At 37.0% G+C, this 24,218-nt stretch overlaps 11 protein-coding genes across 11 annotated transcripts; 7 read left to right on the forward strand and 4 right to left on the reverse strand.

The window, feature by feature from the left end:
- Positions 1-505: 505 nt before the first annotated feature.
- Positions 506-3,124, reverse strand: FDP41_003808 (uncharacterized protein; the record flags this gene model as incomplete). The annotated part of the gene is made up of 3 exons (XM_044707153.1): positions 506-715; positions 779-1,416; positions 1,501-3,124. The coding sequence occupies 3 exons, from the start codon at positions 3,122-3,124 to the stop codon at positions 506-508; spliced, it is 2,472 nt and encodes an 823-aa protein (XP_044561868.1).
- A 200-nt stretch (positions 3,125-3,324) lies between these two features.
- Positions 3,325-4,350, reverse strand: FDP41_003809 (uncharacterized protein; the record flags this gene model as incomplete). The annotated part of the gene is made up of 1 exon (XM_044707154.1): positions 3,325-4,350. One exon carries the CDS (start codon positions 4,348-4,350, stop codon positions 3,325-3,327), a length of 1,026 nt encoding a protein of 341 aa, XP_044561869.1.
- A 195-nt stretch (positions 4,351-4,545) lies between these two features.
- On the forward strand, positions 4,546-5,457 carry FDP41_003810 (uncharacterized protein; the record flags this gene model as incomplete). Its single annotated transcript, XM_044707156.1, has 1 exon — positions 4,546-5,457. One exon carries the CDS (start codon positions 4,546-4,548, stop codon positions 5,455-5,457), a length of 912 nt encoding a protein of 303 aa, XP_044561870.1.
- Positions 5,458-5,939: 482 nt separating this feature from the next.
- Positions 5,940-7,004, forward strand: FDP41_003811 (uncharacterized protein; the record flags this gene model as incomplete). The annotated part of the gene is made up of 1 exon (XM_044707157.1): positions 5,940-7,004. The coding sequence occupies one exon, from the start codon at positions 5,940-5,942 to the stop codon at positions 7,002-7,004; it is 1,065 nt and encodes a 354-aa protein (XP_044561871.1).
- A 285-nt stretch (positions 7,005-7,289) lies between these two features.
- Positions 7,290-7,808, forward strand: FDP41_003812 (uncharacterized protein; the record flags this gene model as incomplete). The annotated part of the gene is made up of 1 exon (XM_044707158.1): positions 7,290-7,808. The coding sequence occupies one exon, from the start codon at positions 7,290-7,292 to the stop codon at positions 7,806-7,808; it is 519 nt and encodes a 172-aa protein (XP_044561872.1).
- A 154-nt stretch (positions 7,809-7,962) lies between these two features.
- FDP41_003813 (uncharacterized protein) lies at positions 7,963-9,594 on the reverse strand (the record flags this gene model as incomplete). Its single annotated transcript, XM_044707159.1, has 1 exon — positions 7,963-9,594. The coding sequence occupies one exon, from the start codon at positions 9,592-9,594 to the stop codon at positions 7,963-7,965; it is 1,632 nt and encodes a 543-aa protein (XP_044561873.1).
- A 262-nt stretch (positions 9,595-9,856) lies between these two features.
- On the forward strand, positions 9,857-11,539 carry FDP41_003814 (uncharacterized protein; the record flags this gene model as incomplete). The annotated part of the gene is made up of 1 exon (XM_044707160.1): positions 9,857-11,539. The coding sequence occupies one exon, from the start codon at positions 9,857-9,859 to the stop codon at positions 11,537-11,539; it is 1,683 nt and encodes a 560-aa protein (XP_044561874.1).
- Positions 11,540-14,939: 3,400 nt separating this feature from the next.
- On the forward strand, positions 14,940-16,232 carry FDP41_003815 (uncharacterized protein; the record flags this gene model as incomplete). Its single annotated transcript, XM_044707161.1, has 1 exon — positions 14,940-16,232. One exon carries the CDS (start codon positions 14,940-14,942, stop codon positions 16,230-16,232), a length of 1,293 nt encoding a protein of 430 aa, XP_044561875.1.
- Positions 16,233-16,639: 407 nt separating this feature from the next.
- On the forward strand, positions 16,640-17,910 carry FDP41_003816 (uncharacterized protein; the record flags this gene model as incomplete). Its single annotated transcript, XM_044707162.1, has 2 exons — positions 16,640-17,298; positions 17,451-17,910. The coding sequence occupies 2 exons, from the start codon at positions 16,640-16,642 to the stop codon at positions 17,908-17,910; spliced, it is 1,119 nt and encodes a 372-aa protein (XP_044561876.1).
- Positions 17,911-19,114: 1,204 nt separating this feature from the next.
- Positions 19,115-21,883, forward strand: FDP41_003817 (uncharacterized protein; the record flags this gene model as incomplete). The annotated part of the gene is made up of 4 exons (XM_044707163.1): positions 19,115-19,676; positions 19,745-19,753; positions 19,893-20,424; positions 20,521-21,883. The coding sequence occupies 4 exons, from the start codon at positions 19,115-19,117 to the stop codon at positions 21,881-21,883; spliced, it is 2,466 nt and encodes an 821-aa protein (XP_044561877.1).
- A 90-nt stretch (positions 21,884-21,973) lies between these two features.
- FDP41_003818 (uncharacterized protein) lies at positions 21,974-24,039 on the reverse strand (the record flags this gene model as incomplete). Its single annotated transcript, XM_044707164.1, has 2 exons — positions 21,974-23,330; positions 23,555-24,039. 2 exons carry the CDS (start codon positions 24,037-24,039, stop codon positions 21,974-21,976), a joined length of 1,842 nt encoding a protein of 613 aa, XP_044561878.1.
- Positions 24,040-24,218: the final 179 nt, after the last annotated feature.

Consider the following 24,218-nt stretch of genomic DNA (forward strand, 5'->3'; position numbering starts at 1 on the left):
GGAATAACAACCTTGTGTTATAAACAAGAATATAGGAAACAATTATGATGAGAATGATGGATTGGAATAGATGATGGATATTGAGCTGATGATGAAAGTAATGAAAAGTACTCTCACAAGGCTCGGAGGTGATGCAAATAAATAGAGTAATTATAAAAGAATGAAGAATGGGTTCTGTTTTGAGTTATGTCTGAAAGGAAGGACTCTCTCGCTTCAATCAGAAAAACAAATGGAGAGGATGAAGGTGTCCGTGAACGACTGAAATTCAATTATTTTTTTATGGGTGATGTCTGAGGCGGTTTTTTTCAAACGGTTTTATTAACATTTGACGTTTGACGCAGAGAAGAAAAAACCTTTTTGGCTCTGACCGGTTCAATGAATTCATAAGGTTCGACTTCATCTCAATAAGTGTGTCTTCTCACAAGATCTGAACTACTTGTCGAATACCAAGGTCTGGTTATCTTTCATAGGGTTGACAATAAGCGTTGATTTAAATAAAATCGAACTACATGTCTTGACACCAATGTCGAATATCAAAAGCTCTAGATCTTTCATTGGGTTGACATTTAAGCATTTGTAACAACAAATCAAACAGGAAATCATCATATTGAGGCTTTACCTGTTTCATGTTGTTTTTGATCCTTTCATGAGCGAATTGTTCGAGTAAAACGTTTGGCGCACCGTCCTTAATGAACCATGAGGATAGTTGTGTTGTCTGATCAGGTCATGTAAGTAATTAATACTTTCATCGTTAAGATTAACACAATTTCATACTTACAAAGTCTCCCGTAATAATCTGATAAATTGTACATCCCAACGACCATATATCACTAGCATGAGAAAGATCTCCCTTTCCACAAATAATCTCTGGAGCCAAATACACCAAGGTGCCTTTCATCGTTGGCACATTCGATTGAGTTTTCCAATGAAGCAAAGAAGTAGGAGAATATTTGGTCGATTCACCAAAATCACCAATAGCCACATGCACCCACTCTCTGTTTCGATCAATTTCATCGAGGAAAATATTGCTTGGTTTAAGGTCGTTGTGAATGATGGATTTCACTTCATGTAAGTAAAATAAAGCATCCGATAATTGTTGGATAATGCTCACCATGATTCTTTTAGTGAACACAAAATCAGGATTTCTCTCAATGAAGGTTTTTAGGTCACCAAATTTGTAATAATGCATGACAAAGCAAACCGACTGAAGAATTGTGCAAGGGAACACATCCGTGATGGTAATAATATGAGGGTGCATGCATTCAGTCAACCTTAAACCTTCTTCTCTGACAGACCCTACAAGATTCTCGTCTCTGTAATCGTCAATGTGGATAGATTTTACAGCAACATGAAGGTTCGTTTTTTCGTCTAATGCAAGATACACGGTCGCAAAGGATCCACGACCAAGTAATTTTTCTGAATCATGATGAGTTTACAATATTTCAGCATCAACATGAATAGTTGTCAACCCCAAACCGAGCGATTCGAATGCGCACTTACCAACATGATATCTATCTTTCAATCTATTTTCATTATAGACTCTCCCACTGGTTGCATCATTATGACTGTCGTTAGTGTCGTCAGTCGATCCTCTTGTGCCCAAGTTGTAATCTGACTTGTAGGTCTCAATGTTGCTTGGGGCACTATACTCCAGTCCCACTTCACTGTCACATCTAATTCGTTCCAGATAGAGCATATCAGAATTTGAAGCAACTGATAATCTCATACCATCGATGGTTGTGTCACCTGGTGTAAGATATGTTGGATTTGGCTTGAGTTTAGGCGAAGATTTCACAGAGGACAATCTGGAGGAAGACCTAAGTGACTTTTGTAAAAAGCTCGATTTGAGTGAAATGATCTTATCCTCAATATGAGGACTATTATTCGATTTCAAATTATGGTTATTCATTGGCTGAGACTCCATACCATGGTTTTGTTGCTGCAAATCTCCTTCTTCACTGGCTGTCTGGAACGAAATCGCAGTGTTACTGGTCAAGGCTCCAGCAGCATCGCTTTCAACCACTACTGGTGAGTATTTTGTTGTTTCTTTAACAGATGGAGCAGCTATAGGTTTTGAACGTTCTTTCTTTGGGAGTGAATCTTTGGTAATGTAGCATGCATAAAGAATTAACATCATCAAGACGCCAATACATGTTCCAATTAAGCATACACCGATACACACCATTCCAACAGCAAGTCCAGTTGTGTCAAAAGTACTTTTTCTTGATGTTCTTACAATTTGCATGGAATACGAGCAAACTCCAGTGCAACCGCTCATCACAACTGCAACATAGATGGATGCAAGAGGATAATTAGCATTATCGAGAGGAATGGTTGATGTGCTGGATTCAGGCTTGAATGTCACTCTACGTTGTAAATCATAGTTTCCATTTGGTGTTGCTTTCTTATTGACTCCAATGAATGCATCAAGATACTGAAGGGATCCGCTGGCTGAGGGTTGTGCACTGATCACTAACCCGAAAGAATCTGTATTAAAGTCTATCGTTGAATCTGAAGAAAGACAATTCGGGCAAAAGTAGTAATCTGTTAACAAGGAAGGAGTGGAGTAGGCTTTTGGCTGATTGTAAGTCATGAGTCGGTAAAGTTGCAGAATAGAGAGTTTCGTGAATTCCACTGGCCTATCTAAAGGATTAAATAACACAAAAGAATAGGCTGTATCATAGAGCCCAAACATGTAGTCTGATTTTGTGTAATCGGTCGTTCCAACATCAATCACTGAAAGCATTGCCTGATTTTTAGTAGTGTTAAATAGAGGAAGGTTGCTTGTAGGAAGATAAGAAATAATGTATCCTGGCACACTTGTTTGAAATTCAAACTTCCAAAAACCATAGGTGAAAGGAAAGGAGAAATAATTCTTTGATGAGAGTCCATAAATAGTATTTTGTTCGAAGCTTTCAACCTTTGCGACGCTCCTTAATTTAATATTGCTATTGGTGATTCGTGATGTAACTGCAAGTTGATGATTATTTGTTTTGGTTTGATCTATCTGTGACAATCTCTGTTGTTGATGCTCTTGTTGTTGATAGAAATACAGCTCCAGCACAATGAATTTGCAAAGAATGATCAGAGAAATAATAAACACCACTGGCAGCCACCTCGACATGATGCAGTTTTTTCTTCTTGGTGATGTTGTGGGCTCTTTTCCAAATGAGCTGGGATGCCAAAAATGCAAAATTTTCTTTTGTCATTACATTTTTGTAAATCAAGCTCATTTGGGAAAGGTACAATCAAAACAATACGAAACAATATTTCTGAAATTGGAAATAACTCTGTTTGTTAAAGGCCTTTTGTTCTGCTGTTGTTCTAGTCTTCTTTGTCTGATAGTGTGACATATTTCATGTTTCTGACATAAAGAATTAAATTTAACAAAGTTCCAATAATAAGCCCAACGGTTGTACAAATAGGAAAATACTGCCAGTCTTTTTCCCAGTCTAGAGGAATAACAAACCCGCTGATCCAAATGCAGACAGCATGAACAATTACGAATTTTCGCAATAATGTCACAGCTTGAAAATCAATTTTGAGGTTGGTCAATCGTGTGGTTTTTTCCAATGCAACTAACTTAACAGTATCCACAATGTCAGTCCATTGAGAAAGACTGCACAAAGGTTGGACAAAAATGATTAAACTAGAGAGTAGGCACCACAACAGGCATCTAATAATTTCTCCAATAGAAAAAGCGTAGCATTTGGACATGAACGCAAACACAACAATATCATCCGAGTTAATCATAGAGCTAGGAACAAGCTTTGTGCAAATCCAATTTTCATTAGTATTTTCCTTGGTGGCTGATGCAACAATTTCACTTCTAGCCGATTGAAATGTTGCAGAATTTGAGGAGTTAATTCTTAGGAAAGGTGTGAATCCAAACAAAACAACAACCGCTAATAAAAGGCATGATCCGAGTGCAATTGTTCCAAAATATTTGGCAATGTGTTTTAAAAGTAATTCGGATGAAGTGGTGTTGTTGTGTGATGGTTTCCTTTTGGCAAATATGCCAACCAAAGTAATAAACATGTAAATAGGTATGAGAACAACAATAAATCCTGCAATTGTTTCCGAGTAGTACCCCTTCACCAAGAAAGATTCCACTCTCCAGTAATCATCATCAGTAGGATTATCCGAAGACAAACTTGACTTGCTAAAAGATTGCATCATCCGAAGAGCAAAATAAATGACAAAAATTAAACTCGTGATGATTTGTGTCATTAGAAATTTATGGTAGGGGCTCATAGTTGATAACAGACGAAGAGGATTTTGCTGAACGTGTTGTTGAGGCTTGTTTAGTCGGGAAGATGACGATCCTTCTGAGGTGTTGTTGATCATCATTTTTAAATTTTTAAATTAATTTAATATAAAAATAAATTGAGAAAACAAACCAGACTCTTGATCATGAGTTGCCAACATCAAATTTATGCAAACAACATTATTGAAAAGATAATATTTAAAAATTTGATAAATCAACGAATCTTTCACGTTATTCGTAGGAATAGGAATCGAAATGTTAACTGTGTCTGTAATCAAATGATTCAGTCCGAGAGATGCTTCTGTCATAATGTCGGAAATATTTGTATGGAATCCGTGACCGATAAGGATCGTAAAGATTCCAAGAAAGAAATGAAGCGAATAAGAAAGGAGAAAGAAATTTTCAGTTTGTTTTCATATGTGAAACAACAGGAACAAAATAGAAACGATGAAGAAAATCAAAAACAGCAAATTATTTTCGAGCAACAAGTTAAGGCTTTGAAGGAGCATTTTGAAGCCAATTCTACCAACGAATCTACTGAAAAAGACAAAAAAGAAGTGGATTGGAATGAGATGACAGCCAACGAATTTCAACGATACATTCTTGAAATGTTGAAGAAGTGCATTCACAACATGAGTGAAACGAATCTAAGTGTGAAATTCATGTTAAAAGCAGAACCATCAGAGCCCTTAACAGAGCACGAAAAGAACTTTATTCGTGACAAGTTTAGATATTTAATGGACACAACTTCTGTACAGTTTTTTGACAAGATCACAAAAACCAATGTCGTTCGACCTGATTTTCTTGTGTTGGCCAACGACCGAAAATTTATTTTCGATGCCAAGCATTACAACTCCAAGAGTGTAAGAAATAAGGACTCAACACTCATTGGAAAGCAATTGATTTTTGGATCAGGAGCAAGCAGTAAACGAATGGTGAAGGGAGAGGTTAATATTTACGAAATTGTAAAACTTTACAGAGATATTCATGCATTTAAGGCATTGGGTGGAGGTCTTATTTTAAGTCCAAACACAGCATTAACTCCAAGTGCTCAAAATTTGGCCGTCACTCTCGGTTTAGTTATCATCAAGATGAAAAAGAGGGGTAAAATCGAAGAAAAGTTTGCAAAAGATCTTCAACAGTACCTGATCGAACATCAGAACATTCAATTCTCCAAAAACGACGAATAGACATTATGGAGAGTTTTTGTGAATAATATTTTCAAATAAGTTAAATGAATGATTGTGAATAATTGAAAGGTTACACAAAAATTAAAACAAGAACATGTTCATTACTAAATCACACAATTTCTATTTGCTTCTTCCTAAATCTTTATCCCTCGTTTTCGTCTTTCGAAACTCTGTTCAATGCGCCTTTCAGATATTTCTCGAAAAAATTGAAAAAAAATAACGGTCGTTTTTTTGAATTGAAGCAATCATCATTATCGATTCAAGAGATCGAAACAAACAACACCCTGTTTTTTTGATCTACAAACTCATTCCTTTATTATTTATTATTACCCAATTATTGTCAATTAATCATCAAAGAAATTAGGTAAGTTGAATTTATGAATGTCTTCATTTCAATGATGACGATGAACCATCAACTGATAAAACGTTATGGCCGATCATACATTCTTCCGATATTCTCAATAACTAGATAATCATTCAACATGCCATCTACTTACGAGGAGTTATTTCTCCCCAAAGCTCATGATAGTAACGAACATGAAATGGATCTTTCCATTGGCAATATTTCCGACCATTCAACACAATTCACTCTCTTTGATATTGGTCTGATTAAACTCGCTGAAGAAGTTGCTTCATTTGTACTTGCTCATGGAAAGGCAAAGTCGACCAAAGTACTTTTCAAATTATTCCAAAGTATTCAGAATAAGAGTGATCAGGAACAATTGGCAAGTACTTTTATCCAACTTCAACAACAAACGAAACATGAAATGAGTACTAGTAACACGAGTAATGGCACTACACCATCAAAAGAAGTATCTGCAAATTCAGTGTCGCCCGTAGTGTCACTGCAAAATATAAAGAAAAAACAACAATCAAGTGTGAATAAGCGAAAACAACCATCAACATCAAGTTCTAGTAGTAGGTCTGACGATGAATCAGACCCTAATGAAGATGGAACTGGTTCTTTTGAAGAAGAAGAGGAAGAAAGTGCAACTCCATCCAAAAAACAAAAGAAATCTCGTCAAAAGAAAGAAAAATCAAAAAAGTCGTCCAGACGAGGCGATAAACGGTCAGTGATTGAAGATGCTAGTGAGGATGAATCCATGGAAGGAGATGAAGATGGAAAGAAAAGAAGAGCTTCAGGTGGAAAACGAGCACCTCCTCAAAAAACTAATGAAGATAAGGAGAAATATTGGTCAACACATTTTCAGACCATGTTCTCAAAATCTTTACCAGAAAATTTCACAACAGAACAATTCAAACAATCGCTCTCAGAAAAGAATTCAGAGCCAGCCTTTGTGACATATGGATTTTTAACCAAGAGTCAAACAGAATCCGTGAAAAAGTCAACGTTTAAATTCTTTAAAACCTATCCAAGATTGTTTTATTTGATGAGCTACACACCTCTGATTCAGTATGGAGCAGCTGTGGCGTCAGAGTGGCTTGAAAGCCATCCAGCATATAAGGCGCAATTTATGAACCTACCAACCCAATATTTAACAATAGATAAGCTATTTCCAGGATTGGCAGACAAGTATCTTGATTAAATTGTTGCAAGCAATTGAATGATTTACTGCATCATCATGCTATAGTGGACAGGAGATTTATTGTAGCAAATGGTTTCACATTGTTTGTTGTGATCCTCGAGGTGTCACTTGTTGACCTTGAACCTTTCCAAAATGCTAAACCGAACACACACTGAGGAGATTACAAACTTTTCTTCCTTTTCCATCATACTTCACTGATCTGTCATAAATGCATCATCATAAATTGCCATCTAAAATGTTTTCGCCTAATTTCGATCCGGATCGGAGAGTTTGAAAAAGAAAAAAATGAATCATCACCACATGAGTTCATTGGCAGGTTCACACAACACTCCGATGATGATGGACCACTCCAATCATACCATGAATCATACGATGGGAGGTATGCCCATGTATTTTGTGAACTCGTATCAAGTTTCTCATTTATTGTTTGAACCTGTGGTGATTGAATTGTGGTGGCACTATTTGTTAGCGATTTTAATTTGTTTCGGCTTGTCGATATTTAATCAGTTCTTGGTGTTTTTGGTGAAGAGAAAGGTGACCATTCCGAAAATTAATGATGAGGATGAATACAGAAATTTGGAAAACAATAAGAAGAAGAGAAGAAAGAAAATGATTGCCTATTCGTGGTTCATCTTGAAACCATTGATTTATTTGGTACAAAATGGATTGGGCTATCTCTTGATGTTGGTCACCATGACCTATAATATGGGATTGTTTTTGGCTGTTGTTGCTGGTAACACTGTCGGATGGACAATTTTCTCAATGAGCAGCAATATTGTCCCAGAGGATTGCTGCTCCAACTAACGCTCTTAAAGCTTTTTGAAAATATCTTTTGGATTTTTCTTAACTTTCAGAATCACACACACTAAACTTTTGGCTCGAATAATTCATACAAAACAAGACAAATCAAATATCTTTACAAACGAAAAATAACATTGCTCAATTATTATTATTTATATTACTTCTGACCTTCGACATCATCATCGAAAGGATCCTCTACACGAGTAGAGGTCAGCACTAACAAGTCACGAAGATTATTCTTCAATTCTTGTGTCTTTTTCTCATCTAATGTCATATCTTTACCAAAGATACCAGAAAATTGGTAAATTCGCGGTAGTAAGTGACCACGTCTCCATTTCGTTGTTCCAAACATTCTACATCGGGGATGGTTGCATGATTTAAGATCAATCACATCTTCGAATGACCAATCCATAGGCTGATTTTCGTATGAGCCAATCTTATCCATCATGTAGTAGGAGAGTTGATAAGTAAAGTCGCAAAACTTGTCATAATCAACAATGATTTCATGGAAGTATAATCTGTATCCTGACTTGAATCGAGCTGATTTGGTATTCTTATCGTTCCAATTACTGTGACACTCAGTCACAACTAATGTAATGTCTTCCTTTCCCATAAAATAATCGTTTGCAAATTGTTGAATGAGCTTGATCCAACCATTGCTGATAATATCGAATGGAGAGTTTGATTTTGTAGTTTTGATATCAATATCGACATAGAGTCTGAATGCATGTTTCGTTCTCATTTCTTCAACATAAAACTTTTGGTTCTTCTCAATGGCGCTTTTCCAAGAATTGATATATTCATCGTATTTCTTTCTAGTATCAAAGATAATGTGATAGTGACCTCCTCTTTGAGAAATATGTGTTGGAAATTGTAGTACTAAATCTTCATTCTCTTCGTTGTGTTCTAATAGCCACAATTCCAAGTCATCGTCAGGAATGTATTCCTTTTGAACTTTTCGAGTCTTATTCTTTGAAAACAATACTTTTTTAAGCTTCTTGTTATTTCTATACTGAGCTGCATAATTTTCTAAAATTTGCTCGCTTGTTAAACAATTTGTGGCATCATTGGTCACCTCTTCATTGAAATCTTCTGCTTCATCTGAGGCGCTTTCTTCACTTGACGAATGGGCATCTTCTTCTTCACTGCAATCATCCATTTCTTCTGGAATAATTGAACTTGTAGAAGAGCCTACTTCTTGAGATGATGAAGAGGATGCCACAACCGCTAGTTGATTCTGATTTTTCTGATTTTTCTTTTGTTTACTCTCAAGTTCCATTTGTTTTTTCGTTCTCAACTCTTCTTGATGCTTCTTTACAAAATAATCCTCAATAATTTGTTCCAATTTTCCCTTAGATACATTATCAATTCTCTTCTCTCGATCCCAAATAACAATTCCATTAAAATATAGATACCAAATCCTATGGAATGGAATTTCATCAGATTCTTCAAATTCTTTGATGGTGGTCGTCTTTAAACCTTCAAATCGATCCAAATATCCAATCGTAAAATCATCTAAAAAGGTTGAAAATTTCTCATCCCATTTAATTCTGCTAATGATGGCTTGAGAGGTAATGAACCCTTTTTCCTTGTTGTTGTTTTCTTCAGTGGATGATGGATCGGACTTGGATTGTTTTTTGTTGTCCTTGTTGTTGGTGGTTTTGTTGTTGTTGTTGTTGGATGAAAGTGTCTTTTTAGAGGATGAATTTTCTTGAATTTTCTTTTCCTCTTTTGAGGCCATCGATTGTTTATTCGGAGATGATGATGCTGAGGAAGAGGATGGCAACATGTTGCTTGTGAAATGGTTCAATAATAAATGTTTGATCAGGATACGATTTGGTCAATTCAATTTTTTCGAGTTATTTTTAAAGGAAAAGAAGTTCATTTCGATTTGAATTTCCTGTTTCTTCAAAGCTGATTTTGAATTTCAATTTGAACATCGATTTCGTTTTGATTTGTACAGTTGTTGAAGAAGAAGATTACTTTGTGTGAATTTCGGTCTTTGATGTTGACTTTTGACAATCCAACTCATCCAAAGAGGATCACAAAAAATGTTTCGTTTTTGGGGAGGGCAGGCTAATCCACACGATGATCATTCAGATTTGATCGATCCCGATGAAGATACCGATTGGACATTCAACAACCAAGAACAACAACAATACCAATTTGATGACAACGAGTTCCTTCTTTCTTCCTCAATCATTACTTCCGAAGAAGTAGAAAACAACAACCACCACCATAACAATAACATCCATAATAACAACAACATTAATAACAGTAATCACAAGAAGAAGAAGAAGAAGAAATTACGCATCTGTATGGTTTCCGATTTCTTCTATCCAGGCTTTGGAGGTGTCGAGTCTCATATTTACTGCATTGCCACTGGTTTAATCCAACGAGGACACAAAGTCATCATCATCACCTCTTCCTACGGCAATCGGAAAGGCATCCGCTACCTCTCCAATGGTCTGAAAGTCTATCATGTACCAATCTTTAAAATTGAAACCGCAGCAGGAAGTGCCACTCTTCCATTCGTCTTGTCGTTGGGTCCACTGATGAGAAATATTCTCATTCGGGAAGGGATTGAAATTGTTCATGGTCATCAATGTACTTCCAACATGTGTAACCAAGCACTGTGCCATGCAAAAACCATGGGTTTGAAAACCTTCTTTACCGATCATTCCTTATTCGGATTTGGTGATCATGGAGGTATGCACATCAATAAGGTTTCGAGATTGGTCTTGTCGGAGGTGGATCATGTCATTTGTGTCTCTCATACCCTGAAGGAGAATTTGACATTGAGATCCTCCATGAATCCTTTCAAGATGACGGTCATTCCTCATGCCGTGGATACAGGTGTGTTTCAACCCAAGAGAAGAACCCTCGTAGATCCGAAGGAACGTTTGAAAATTGTGTCCATCTCTCGTTTGGTGTATCGAAAAGGAGCCGACATTCTCATTGCCATCATTCCCATCATTTGCAAAAAGTATCCCATGGTGGATTTCATTATTGCAGGTGATGGTCCCAAACTCATTGAAATGAATGAAATGATTGAAAAGCATGAATTGTTTGATCGGGTCGAATTATTAGGAGCCAAGCCTTACAGTGAAGTGCCTCAAGTGTTGCAACGAGGACACTTATTCATCAATACCAGTCTAACAGAGGCATTCTGTATGGCCATTCTGGAGGCAGCTAGTTGTGGACTCTTTGTGGTGAGCACCAATGTGGGAGGAGTGAGAGAGGTCTTACCCGATCGTGAGATGGTTCTCCTGGCCGATCCAACACCTGTGGCCATGTGTGAGGCGATTGATGTGGCCATTAAGGACTATGTCTACAAGTGTGATCCATTGAAAACTCATGCACGTGTACGTGAGATGTATCACTGGGAACAAGTGGTTGAGTGTACAGAGCAAGTCTATAATGCCATGATGGAGTCGGGCGATGAGTGTCAGGTTGAGGAAGAGGAGGAGCGTGGTAGTGCTTGTTCAACAACAAATTCAACGACGACAACAAGTTCTGGCAAGTTGATCGATCGACTCTTGTCCTATCACTCTGCAGGAACCTATCATGGAAAGATTAGTGCCTTAATCATGTTGCTGGATCATTTGATATTCTCAGTGTTGGTTTGGATTTATCCTAGAGAATCCATTGATGTTTGTCCAGATCCTACTCCTTTCTACATTAATTCTTCCTCTTTGAAGAATCATGATGATAACGGCAAGAAGAGTAAATGACATTCATCGAGGTTGATGAGAAAATGCAAAAAGAACGAGATGACAGCCGCCACGTGGATTCATACTGGTGATTCGTACTGAAGAAATGATCATGATACTTTTTTACAGATGAAGTTCTTCAGAAGCGTCTGGAAAAGCATAATTGTTTTCTTTTATTGCTTCTGCAAGATATGCCTAATCCCATTGGGAACCTCCTGAATATGGCTAGAAGAATCTCCATGGAGCCCTATTAATTGTGAACAAAAGGTACTAAAGAAAAATTTTAAGAACACAGATCATGATGTGAAAGTGACCATTTGATTTTCTGCTATACTACAGCAATGGACAACACATGTATCAATATTTAGCTTTAACGTTAAGATCTCTACGTAACTTCGTCTAAATGAATTTCCATGGAAGAATATTAACTGAGAAAATTAGCGACGTATCCGATGTCTAAAAAATTCTTAGATATTTTCAACGTTATAGTAATGCCATCTAATATTCTTGTAAACGAGAGCAGTTCAATATTTATCAAACATAAAAAAGGATCTATCCGAAGGACCTCTTATTAAATATAAACAGTTGAATTCCCATGAAACTGTAATAATGAAGAAATTCAACTCTGAATGTACCCCCAGCACTAAAATGCTCAGCAGGTGGTAATGAAAAATAATGCCACTAAATATTCTTGTAAACGAGAGCACTTCAGAACTTCATCACATAGACTCTAATCAAGTTCTTCGGATACTATACGAATATGTTTAGTTGAATTCCCATTGACCTCTCTTAATAGGCGAACTAGCTACGCAATATATTCTCCTTTGCCTGAAAAAGGTTGTTATCGCGAGTTCAACGAATAAACAGATTCTTTACGAGTTAGACAACTTGTGTTGAAATCTTTATCCTTTGATATGATTGATAAGATTGAAACGAAACCTCAGCTTAGGATGCTTCAACTCAAAAATCTGTACCACCAATGATGAGGGCATTTTATACCACTTCCACCCCTGATTTTGTTGCATTCTCAAAGGACGGTTATTATTCAATCCATTGCTTCCAAAAGGTTGAGTAATGAAACGATCAATCCATTGCTCTTGGAACAATTGGCTCAAAGCAATTCAACCAAAATTAGTGATGATTTGAGAAAGAAGTTTGAGCAAATTCAAATTTGGCAAAGAATCTTACAAAAATGCTTGGAGCAATTTCTAATCTTTGCAGTGAATATTGTGGTTTTGTCCTTGTATTTAGAAAGAAGAAATATGAGAGTATTAATATTTGCTAGTGCTACCTTCATCATCAGCAGAATATTGTTTGCAATTGGATACTTGAAACTTTATGCATTGCGAGCACTTGGATTTCCTGTTGGAATGTTGATGAATGTGATTTTAAGTGTGAGTGTGGGTTACATGATGATCACACGCGATCTATTACCTTATTTTTCAAGTTAGTTCAAGTTAATGGATGGATTGACTTTTAAAGTCGTTTTAAAAGTTGGGTTAAATGGCGAATACACCACAACCTCTTCTCTATCAATATCTAAATGTTCTCAATGTTTTACTCTGTGTGATAGCTGCTGTTGCTATTGTAGCATCAATATTGTTGGATGAAAGTTCCAATCGTGTTAAGTTTTGCATACACTCACTCGAGGCAATCAACAAAGCACCAAAATGGGTCACATTACTTCCATTTAAACATAACTCAATAAGTCATGTTAATATTTCACTAGTTGCGATAAATTGAACACCTCGATCCCCAATATTGTTGTCACTATTTGAAATATATTTGGCTCCTTCCTCTCCAATATGATTGTTGTAAAGACACAATTCCTTTAAATTATTCATGTATGTGATTGAAGTAATGACCTTTACGCTGTCATTCCCAATATTGTTGTTCATTAATTTCAATGTCACCAAATTTCTCATATTGTAACTTGATACTATTGCTTTCACATCGTGGGTTTGGACGAAATTTGAAGTAAAACTTAATGATGTCAAATTTGACAAGTACGGACTGTTAGCAATTAATTTAGTAGCCTTGAATCCAATATCATTACTGCAACATTCAAATTTCAATAAATTGGCTATCAATGGTTATTGACCAATACTTTCAGATGATCATATCCCACAAAATCTACATGAATATTCAATTCAATCAAATTGATTTTCATGGAACTTGTTGCAAGGAGATGCACATGATGAAGAGACGTCGTCGTTTTATGGAATGTCCAACAAATGGGCGTCTTTTGTGAAATTCTCAACCATTGCTTTGAAATCCTGGAATCAATGAAGTGGTTCAATTGAACGGAAATGAATTTCGAAATACTTCAAGACATGGAATTTATTTTAGAAGCAATCAAACAAAACAAGAGAGTACTTCGATGGGTACCACAGAATTTTCTCCAAGATAAAGAGTTCATGTAAAAAGTTATCAAATTCCTGTACCCAGAATTTGAAATAGTCTCTTTTGATTATTCCAACAAAAAAATTATGATGAAACTTGTGAAAGAATTTGGATTATTGTTACAATTCGCATCAGGTGAGCTCAAGAATGATCGAGACATTGTTTTGAATGCTGTGAAAATTGATGGTTGGTCTTTTTATTATGCCTCCTATAATTTGCAGAAAAATGACAAGGAAATTGCAGTATAGAGGCAGTGACGAACAATGGATTTGCATTGAAGTTTGCTAGTTCAGAATTGCAAAAAGATTCTGCATTGGTGATGGAAGTTCTCAAATGCAATGGATTCGTTTTGGAGTACAGAGAAGAAATGTTGCATGAAAGGATGGAACAATACTATCATGATGCTTATTTGGGATAATCTTAAACGATGAAGAGAAATATGAATTGTTGAACCAATTTCTCCAATTTTTATTGTTAAATTAATTTGATTCTTCAGCTCGTTGGTTGTGAATCGGTAAAGAAAGGAAAGGATCTTGATTAATTTTCAAGATGATTTCACAGTGAAATCGACTCTCATTATTCCAACAAAAACTAGAGACATGCAGTTGGTTACACGACAACATAAACGTGGTCTTCAGAGGTGGTACTGAGAAAAAAAAAAATAAATTTCCCGTCCAGCCAATTTTTTTCTCCTGGCTCGAGAGATCTCGTTACCTGTCACTCACACCCTGTATACGTTACTGGGGTTCTTATGTTGTAGTGCTGAGACTGTACTTCCCAACCATTCAAATTTGGATCCATGGCGACGTGTGGTAGTTGTTGGGAAATCCCAATTCGATACAATCAACGTTTTGGAGATTCCATGTGGTTCAATGTTGTTGGGAAGTTCAAGTGTCACAACAAGATTTGGGAACTCCAAAGTTACAACACCTTCACCATGGTTGGTGAAATGCTTTTAAAACTGCAACATTCGTCCAATCTAAAGATCCATTCTAAAAAAAAAGTCAACATCAGAAAAATGACTAAGAAGAATAATTCCTATAACCGTACACGTATGTCCAATGATCAACCATTCTTTGAGAAAGCTCCAACATCTGCTTGGAGAAGTGGTGCCACCAACAGCAATTCCAAAAAGAGATCCAAATATGGTAATGGCAAAACAGTCGATCAGATCGTTGGCATTGCAAATGAATCAAAAGCTTCATCTTTCTCCTCTTCCAAGAATCGTCCAGTCTCAAAGGACTCTCTTCTTCAACTCTTGGCAATTCAAGATCCCAAACAACCTGTGATGGTCAAAGGTGTTATTACAGAGATTTATCCTGAAGCATTTGCCTATGCCTTATCTGATCCAACGACCACCATACGTGTGGAAATACTTCCTGAGGAGGGTCATGAAGAATCATCCTGGGTCGATGTTGCTGAGAATCGATTGAAAGTTGGAACTCGTGTCCAATTAGTGGTCCAATGGAAAAAACCCAACCTCATTGATTTTGTTTGTTACCAATCCAACGAGGATTCTCTCAAGATCTTGCATCATCCAAAGAGTGTTTATGAAAACGATCAAGCATTGATGGATGCAAATACAAACATGGAAGACCCATCTCGATTGATCGAGGGTTGTGGTTTATTGATCTACTTGAAATCTATAGCGAGTTTTATTCTTATCAAAGGATATCCTCATCATGTGGCAACTCTTTACTATGCCTCTCGTTTTGCACAATTAAGGGAAGATATTCTTGAAGAACAAACTCGCCTGTTGCCAAAACATCTTCTCATCGAAATGAAGAAAAAAATTACAAAAAAATGGAAAAATTCCGTAATGGACAAGTGGATGCGAGATCAGGCTGAATGTTCCCTCACCACCTTTACCAGAGAAAGACCTTCGGAAAGGATTCTCTTTAGTGTTGCTTGTACATCTCCTGTGTTTTCTCATCAAACGTTGAGTGAAACGATTATGGATCGTTTGGAAAGATATTCACCCCTTCGGGAATTCCTCAACAAGTACCACTTAAAAGAGCTTGAGGAAGAGGTCTATTTGTCTAGATTTAATGAGAGGGTTGTTGTGGGTGAAGAGGAAGAGGAAACTTCAATTCAGGATTATGAAAAAGAGCTTCTCAAACCCTATTACTGTAAGATCATGGTAATTGAGGAGGATGTTGATGAGTCAGAGTTGCAACAATTGAGAGAACAAAGGAGTGTGTTTCCTGTCATGCAAGGACTTGAAATTGTTGAAAAAAACAAGCTTGATGAATTTGTTGGGAGTGATAATTGGATGAGAATTGAAAATATTCTTTCCCTTCATAGCCTTTAATGTGGTTTTTTGAGAGAAATTCATTGGTTGCATTAAAAAGACTTTTAATGTCCAGTTCTTGTAATTTCCAATTATACGCTGCAGATGCATGAAAAAGTCATCAGCAACAACTGGAAACATTGCAGATCGTTTAAAAATATTAGGTTGTGTGATCATCAGCAAAGGAAGAGGAAAACCGTTGTGTCTTTTAGAGGCAATACAAATTGTCATTCGTCTCACAGCTCATTCGTCATGTCTGGCGTAATTTACAAATACTGAAATAGACCTCCATGATTAACACCACAACTGACGATTTGAATTCATGGGATAGAGGAAATGAAAAGTGAATTCCGAACGTTGAGTGACAGGAGATGACAATTAAAAATACTGATCGCGCTGAGGAGGGATTTCAATCACTCTCAAAAAAAATGTTTCAAATCAAGAACAGCCAGCATCACCTTTCTTCCATGATTGAAAGCAACAACGAGAAGGAAATATGTTGTATAAATGGTGATTCCAATATTGACAACAAGAAAATCAAATCTTGTTCGATGAAACACGAAAATCAAACATTGGTGCCAATGATTCTGATGGATTTTTCAAATAATTCTCATCACCACCAATACGGAGACAATGATGGTGGACTTATTCATGAGATTCGGAAATGGGAATTGTTGTTGAAAAAGAAATTTTCATTGCAACAAGAAGGAAAGAAGAAATGGTTATTGAATCGAGAATTGAAATATAAAGATTTCTTTCAAATTGAATTCATGGATGACAAGGAATTTTTATTGAATCACACCAAAAAGTATGGTTATGGATTGAAATTTGCATCACCAAAGCTGAAACAAGACAGAGATTTCTTGATGAAAGTGATCCAATTGAGCAAAGATGGATTTAAAGTGGATGTGGGGGAATTAAATCATGCATGGAACATTATTTCCGGTGGTGACAAGTGTGGTGACGAGTATCTTAAGGAGAGACTTGAAAATGACGAGATGTTTTTCAAGAAATACTTTAGAGGAATTGAAAAAAAGCCTAAACTCCAATCGCTCTTGTTTGAAACACTCAAACACAATAGGAAAGCGTTTCTTTGGTTGTTCGAGATTTTAAGGCCAGGTGTTTTTTGGATATGTAGAGATTTCATTGTCCAGATCATTCAAGTACTCTTTCCAGAATTCGAATATTCAAACAAAGAGTTGTGAAAGAATTTGGATTTTTTTTGTATGTTGTTTCAAGGGAACTCAACAAGGATCGTGATGTTGTTTTGAATGCTGTGAAAAGTTATGGACTTGCGCTTGAATATGCCCATGAAGATTTGAAAAATGATGAAGAGATTGTGAATGCAGCTGTGAAACGGGAAGGAAAGGCATTAGATTATGCATCGAATAGTTTGAAAAAAGACAAAGAAATTGTTTTGGCTGCTGTTCGACAGAATGGAAGTGCACTTGGATATGCATCGGAAGAGTTGATTTATGATAGAGAAGTCTTATTGACAGCTGTTAGACAAGATGGCAATAATACTCTAAGAAGCTTTTTGTACCATCGTCCAAATTTATGGGACTATCCAACCACCAAACCATTCACCCAGTACGATTATGAACTCTTTAGTGATAAGCCATTCATATTAGAAAAGATTAAGGCAGGATGTCAAGAAGTTTTCAATTATGCACCGAGAGATATTATTGAGGATAGATAATTTGTGTTAAAAGCTGCCAAACTCAATGGTCTTGCTGTTGTTGTGCCAGATTTTACCTCAGACAAGGAAATCATGTTAGAAGCAGTCAGAAATAACGGATGTGCATTATATTATGCGAGTAAAGAATTGAGAAAAGATTCTGAAATGGTGATGGAAGCTCTTAAATGCAACGGATTTGTTTTTGAGTATAGTGATGAATTGTTGCAACAAAGGATGGAACACCTTAAACGTATTTACATGTAATTCATTATCTGTTATTTACATACTGTAGAGAAGACCATTGGTCTGTCTTAAAGCCATTCTCAATGTCAAACCATTTTGCTTCATTTATTCGAGTTCTTGGTCATTTCTCTGCATGCTCTAACTGACTGCATTTAATCTCCTTGCTTTCAGTAGTTGGGATGAATGGAACTTTCAAAGTTGAGATTCTTCAATCTTAATTCTTGTCATTGAAAGAGAGTTTGTAACATTTTTCAACGAAGGGTGATTAGAAATTGAATTTATGTCCATAGGGAGGAGAAAACTTTGATATGCCGGAATGCATCACTATCATGGGAAATGCAAAGTGATGGATATAAAACATACTTGGGTCTTCTAGTATTGAACTAATTGTGGAGGGAACGGTACACGGCTTGTTAATGAGGAACGAGATCTTCTGTTCATGACCATCTGCCTCTGGTTGAGGATAACAATTTCAGATTGTATCCACCGTCGTTGCTTCCCAAATGTTTGTGAAAATTACATATTGAGAGATGTTGTGTTGTCAATTTGTCTAATTAATATTAATAATACCTTAATTCCTCAGTGTCGAGGTGTCCTTTTACATGACAATGAACCTTCCAAATAAGCAACATGATAACATTGTCTGAAGAACATTGTTCCATTCTTTCATCAACAATTTGCCGCTTTACTCCAAAACACACTCATGATCCATTGGAGAGCTTCCATCAGCCAAAATGATGTCGTTTTCAGGATATCTCTAACACGCGACAAGAGCTAAGGCACCATTCATAGACTTTGGATAGCTTTTTGGGTCGACTTCTGTTGCCGTTCACAAACCAAAGTTTGGCCAAAAAGTTTCGCCGAAATTAATTTTCGCCACAAATAACCATCATTGTGTCGAGGCTCCATTTTGAAAGCCAGAAAGAGACACCACTGCGAACAAACAAGGATCCCAGCAACGACTTTGTACAACAAGAAGAAAATGTCGTCATCGATGATGCTGAATTTTTCAATTCAACAACAGCAACAGCAACAATTACAAGGAACGAACAATATCAACCAAACAACACCAACAACTCCGCTCAACAACAACAACATCAGCAATACCAACAACAATTTAACAGCAATAAACGGACAAGGATGGTTGTTTGGAGATAACATGTTCAATGATTATGGTGGTAGTAATGCTCCTTCGTCCGCTTTCAATAACTACACTAACAATTCCATGATGACCATGATGATGAATAACAACAATAATAATATGAGCCTCAACAACATGCTTTCTCCCATTCCAATCACTCCATCCGAAATGATGGATGGAAGATTACTGATGATGAATCAAGGCATGGATCAAGACGTCGTTGTTTCACCTTCAGCATGCTTTGATGTGGAGGCTGATGCTCTAACCACTCATCACCAAACAAACAACTCTTCTCCTACGAATAACAATATGAATTCATCTTCTCAAGGAAAGTCCGCCACTACAACCAATAAGGAAAAGAAAAAGCCTAAAATTGCATGCGTTTATTGCAACAAGCTCCACAGTAAGTACATCATTCTGTTGAGGAATTTGAGTATACTGAACACACTTGTGTGATGATATATACAACAGAAAAATGTGGTATGTATTCATCGATAGTGAATCCATGTTCCCAAATTGTAACTATTTTTCGTTCATAACAATTTCCTGAATTGTATTTATCCTAACATTTCTTGTTTTCTCAACAACCATTGTGATTCAAACCGTTACCGATACCAAGATGGAGAATCTCCCAACGCATGTACACGATGTAAAAAGAAGGGTATTCCATGCGTCTATTTACCTCCCCAAAAGAGAGGACCAAAATCAAAGAAACGAAAGAACGATGGAGGTGGGGTTGCCGAAGAAGAAGATTATTCCTTTGATCCACTCACATGCGCTGCAGGATTGTGCAACTCTTCTCAGCAAGGCAATTTATATCTCTCCAACCAACAATTACAAGGACCTTTCTACCATTACAATCAACAGCAACCACCACAACAACAAGCAACGCAACAGTTGATTTCCAACAATTCCTGCTCCTCACAACCAGTTGCCCAACCTCAACAACCTAAAGTGGCCTCTAGTACAGATCTGAATGTCTATATTAACGAATTGTCAAAATCAAACACTGCTCGTGAAGCGTCTTCCACACAGATCGCAGTTCCATCGAATAATTGGAACAATTACCAAACTTCGGCTCTAAGTCCATTGAGTGGCCTCCAATTTATTGTAAATGTACATACCAGAACATTGGTGGACCAATTCTTAGAGTAAGTGTTATTATTATACTTTGTTGCGTATCTCATTCATATCTAAACACATCTTGTCTATTGACTTCAAACACAATTTACTTTATGACCACACAGCTCTGTTACCTGTCACTCATTGGTTGATCGATCCATGCTCGATAATGCTCTCAATAAGGCTGTTGCCTTCTCTTCAGAACCCACTGGATCGCAACTCCTTACCAACATTGTCTGCGCCATGGGAGCTCAACGTTTGGAAGACAGAAAGAATTGTGTCGATTTCTTCAATCGAGCTAGAAACCAAGCAAGTTACTTGTTTGACAGACCTTCGAGAGAAACTTCATGTGCTCTCAGTCTCATGGGAATTTATGCGTGCTCAGAGGGTGAAAGAATTAAGGGACACATGTACAATAAGATTGCTCTAGATATGGCCTCTGATCTCTGTGGATATCAATTGGAGACTGACAAGTACTGGCAAAGTCTGTTTGCTCTCACTTTTGCAACTACATTTTCCAAGTGGTTGTTTGAGCTCAATATTCTTAAAGTGGATGACAATTCTTTTGATATCTTGGCTAAGCATGGCTCCAATCCAAATCACCCTCAAATTCCTGCTATAAGGGATTTGGTGAACACCATCAACAGCTATATCAATTCACCACGATGTGCTAGAGAGATTGAAGCTATAGAAACAAAAATTTCTGAACAATCGTTGGTTAAAGGAAGTGAAGAAATCACTTTTACTGCTCTACTCGTGTATTATTTGTTAATATCAAGACTTGCAACACTTGCAAATAATCAGGTTGAATATATCAGCATTTTGAGAAAATTGGAACTTCTCGAACGATATATTGAATCTGAAAACTTTAATAGAGATGATCTTCAAAAGAACGTACATCGCTTCTGTCTTTACTCGTTGAGAGCAGATATATTGGTGAGGTGTGGATTGGATAAGATGGGTATGCATTGTGCAACGAAGGCAACAGGTTTAGCAGCCAAACCAACATTCTGGAAGAGTGCGCCAGTGATTATTCTCTTTTTCCCAACCCTTATTCGAGTGAATTTGAATGTCAACGATAGTAGTATGTCTGTTGAAAATTATAAGGCATTGAAAGTTATAAGCTCAAAGTTTGTGGTTCTCAAATATACCTTGTTTGACATGATCAATGTTATGAACAAGAGATCCGAGTTCAAAGATTTACTTGAGAGCGAAAGACAGCACATTCCTCAAGGGTTTTCCAATTCCTCTGGATACATGTCATTTGCCGAGTCTCCCCAATGTGACTCTGCTCCTCCAGCACAAGACTGGACGGGTTCATTCTCGCCAGCATTGGAAAACAGCAATACCGCAAATAATTGTAACACCGCCAGTCAGTCGTGCTTTCCAAATGATTTGACAGAGCTGTTGCAGCAACTTGGCCAATCTGTCGATCATCAAGACTACCAGAACAAACTGGAATATATTTGGCAATCCACTCAAAACTAATCACTGACTGACCTGAGTAAATCTTTAACTTTTAAATAAAAAAAATATTCAAATTCTTCTCGTTATTTATTTGCTATGCTTCTGCTTCCACTATTGAGAAGTACCCTTTTCGAATTGATAGAGAGCCTCTCTTTCGTGTGGTAAAAGAGTTGGAATTGGAGAGAAATAGTAATTGAATGGATAGTACAAAAGTAAAACCATGTCACTGCAATACAAATCTGCATATCGTTGTACTTGAGTACAAAAGTAGGACTCTCTAGTACCACTTCTGAAAGCACTACCAAAGTAAGGATTAAAGTGTGCATTCAAATTCTCTTGGGCTTTCTTGATTTGATACTTGATTGGGAAATTTCCATCCTCTTCGTCTTCATATTTGATTTTGTGTTTTTCGATTGGCTGTGAAGAATCCTGATCCTTAAAGCTCTGTGCTCTGATATATTCTAGAGTGTTAAGTTGACTCCAGATGTCAGCGCTTCTATTTGTCATCCAATGTTTTGTTTCATCCTCAACTTCTCTTACAATCAAAAGTGTTCTCCAGAGACATCGATTTTGTTTTGTCACAATAATATCATGGAAAATATTATCTCCAACGTACATCACTTCTGAGCCCTTGGTTTTGGTGAATTTTTTGAACAAGGAGAAAGAGCCTCCACAATAAACGCTACCCTTCTTGAACCCTTGCACAGCAGACAATTTTAGACGTCCGGTGGCTTGATCAACTTCTCTGAGGGTAGTACCTTCACTGCTGAAGAACTTGGGCTTTTGTCCATTGGTGATGACAATGTCAAAGAAATCAGTCCACCTATCGTATCCCTCGATGGATTTGTCCAACAAGTAAGACATTACAGCATTTGTGTAGAAATATTCAGAATTGGTCAATAAGAAAATCTTCTTTCCCGCTTGTCTCATTCTGTGGAAAAGAAGTGGTAATCTCTCATCTTTCTTGACATACTTGGGCAAGTCAGCCATGATGGCCTGCTTAAGGGTGTTGTCACTATGGATCGAGTGGAATGTTTCTCTAATATCATCGAAGAGTGACCAATAGCTCAACTTGGCTTCATTGCCGTTTTGGGATGAATCAACATCTTCGTCGGAGCTGGTTGGACTACTTCCTCCTGCCTCACTCTTTGCTAAAAAGTTGGTTTGTTCGAAATAATCCACCAAAGAAGCATAAAGACTGGCTTCAGGAATGCCAAATAAAGTGTCATAGCAAAAGTATCTTCGTCCCATTTCCTCATCAGGATGAATGAGATGATCAGGATACATCTTTTCATATTCAGCTTTTTTGATGATCTTCTTGCCATGCACACATTGCAAAACAAATCCGAAATGGTCTACTTTGAGAATATTACCATGACGCTTGTCAAGAAAAGTTCCACGAACAGCAAAGGAGGGATCGTAATTAATTTGAAGAATCTCTGCTGGGTAACCTTTACTTTCCACAAGCCTTTGGAGGATGAGTTTTGTGCACATTGATTCGTACACTGGAGAAATGTAATTCTATTCAAAAGAAATGACGTATTCATATGCATAACAGGTTGGAGAGATCATAGTTAAATGGATATATTCCAAATAATATTATTGTCAATACTAAACTATTCATGCATTCCACTTACAGCACTGAAGAATATTGTTAGAAACAGTTGCTGAAAAGCACTTAATTGTACCTACATGGTGTAGTCCATATCAAATCCATAGTATTCGATATGATCAAGATTTACACTACGATTAACAAAAATTCTGTGTTCTACCGGTCTTCTATATTTATCTGGCAACTCATAATTTGCCAATGTGTCGAGCTTTCTGAGATCCGAGCTAGTTGGAGGAAAATTCATGGATGGAAATGGAGTTTTTGGAGTAGTAGGCATTTCTTCTAAAGTATTAGTTATTTTACAAGAGGCTGCAGATTGATCTTGAGTATGATGATTAGGATGATGAGACTTGTGGTCGAGTGAATGATGTTGAGCGAGGGAGCTGTACGAGCAGTGATGATAATTTTTTTGGTTTGAAAATGAGAGTCCACGTGTGAGGCATCCTCTTCTCAAATTGAATCCACCACAACCACCATAACCACCGCCACCCATCATCATCAACACAAGAGCGATCGAAGACTTGTTTTGAAATTGATTGAGTGGGTTTCGGCAAAGGAATGACATTTTTAATTTTTTTGAATGCTCCGACAAGATGGATGATGTTCATATAAAGAAATGGGTGATATGGCAATATTCAAAGAGAATGCGAGAGGGTATACTACTATTTTGGGTTAGTATAATGAATGACTTTTACAAATTCCATTTGAATCCTGTATGAATATTTAATTTTATTGATCCATCCA

This window comes from Naegleria fowleri (assembly GCF_008403515.1).
Source record: "Naegleria fowleri strain ATCC 30894 chromosome Unknown tig35, whole genome shotgun sequence".
Classification (NCBI taxonomy): Eukaryota; Heterolobosea; class Eutetramitea; order Acrasida; family Naegleriidae; genus Naegleria; species Naegleria fowleri.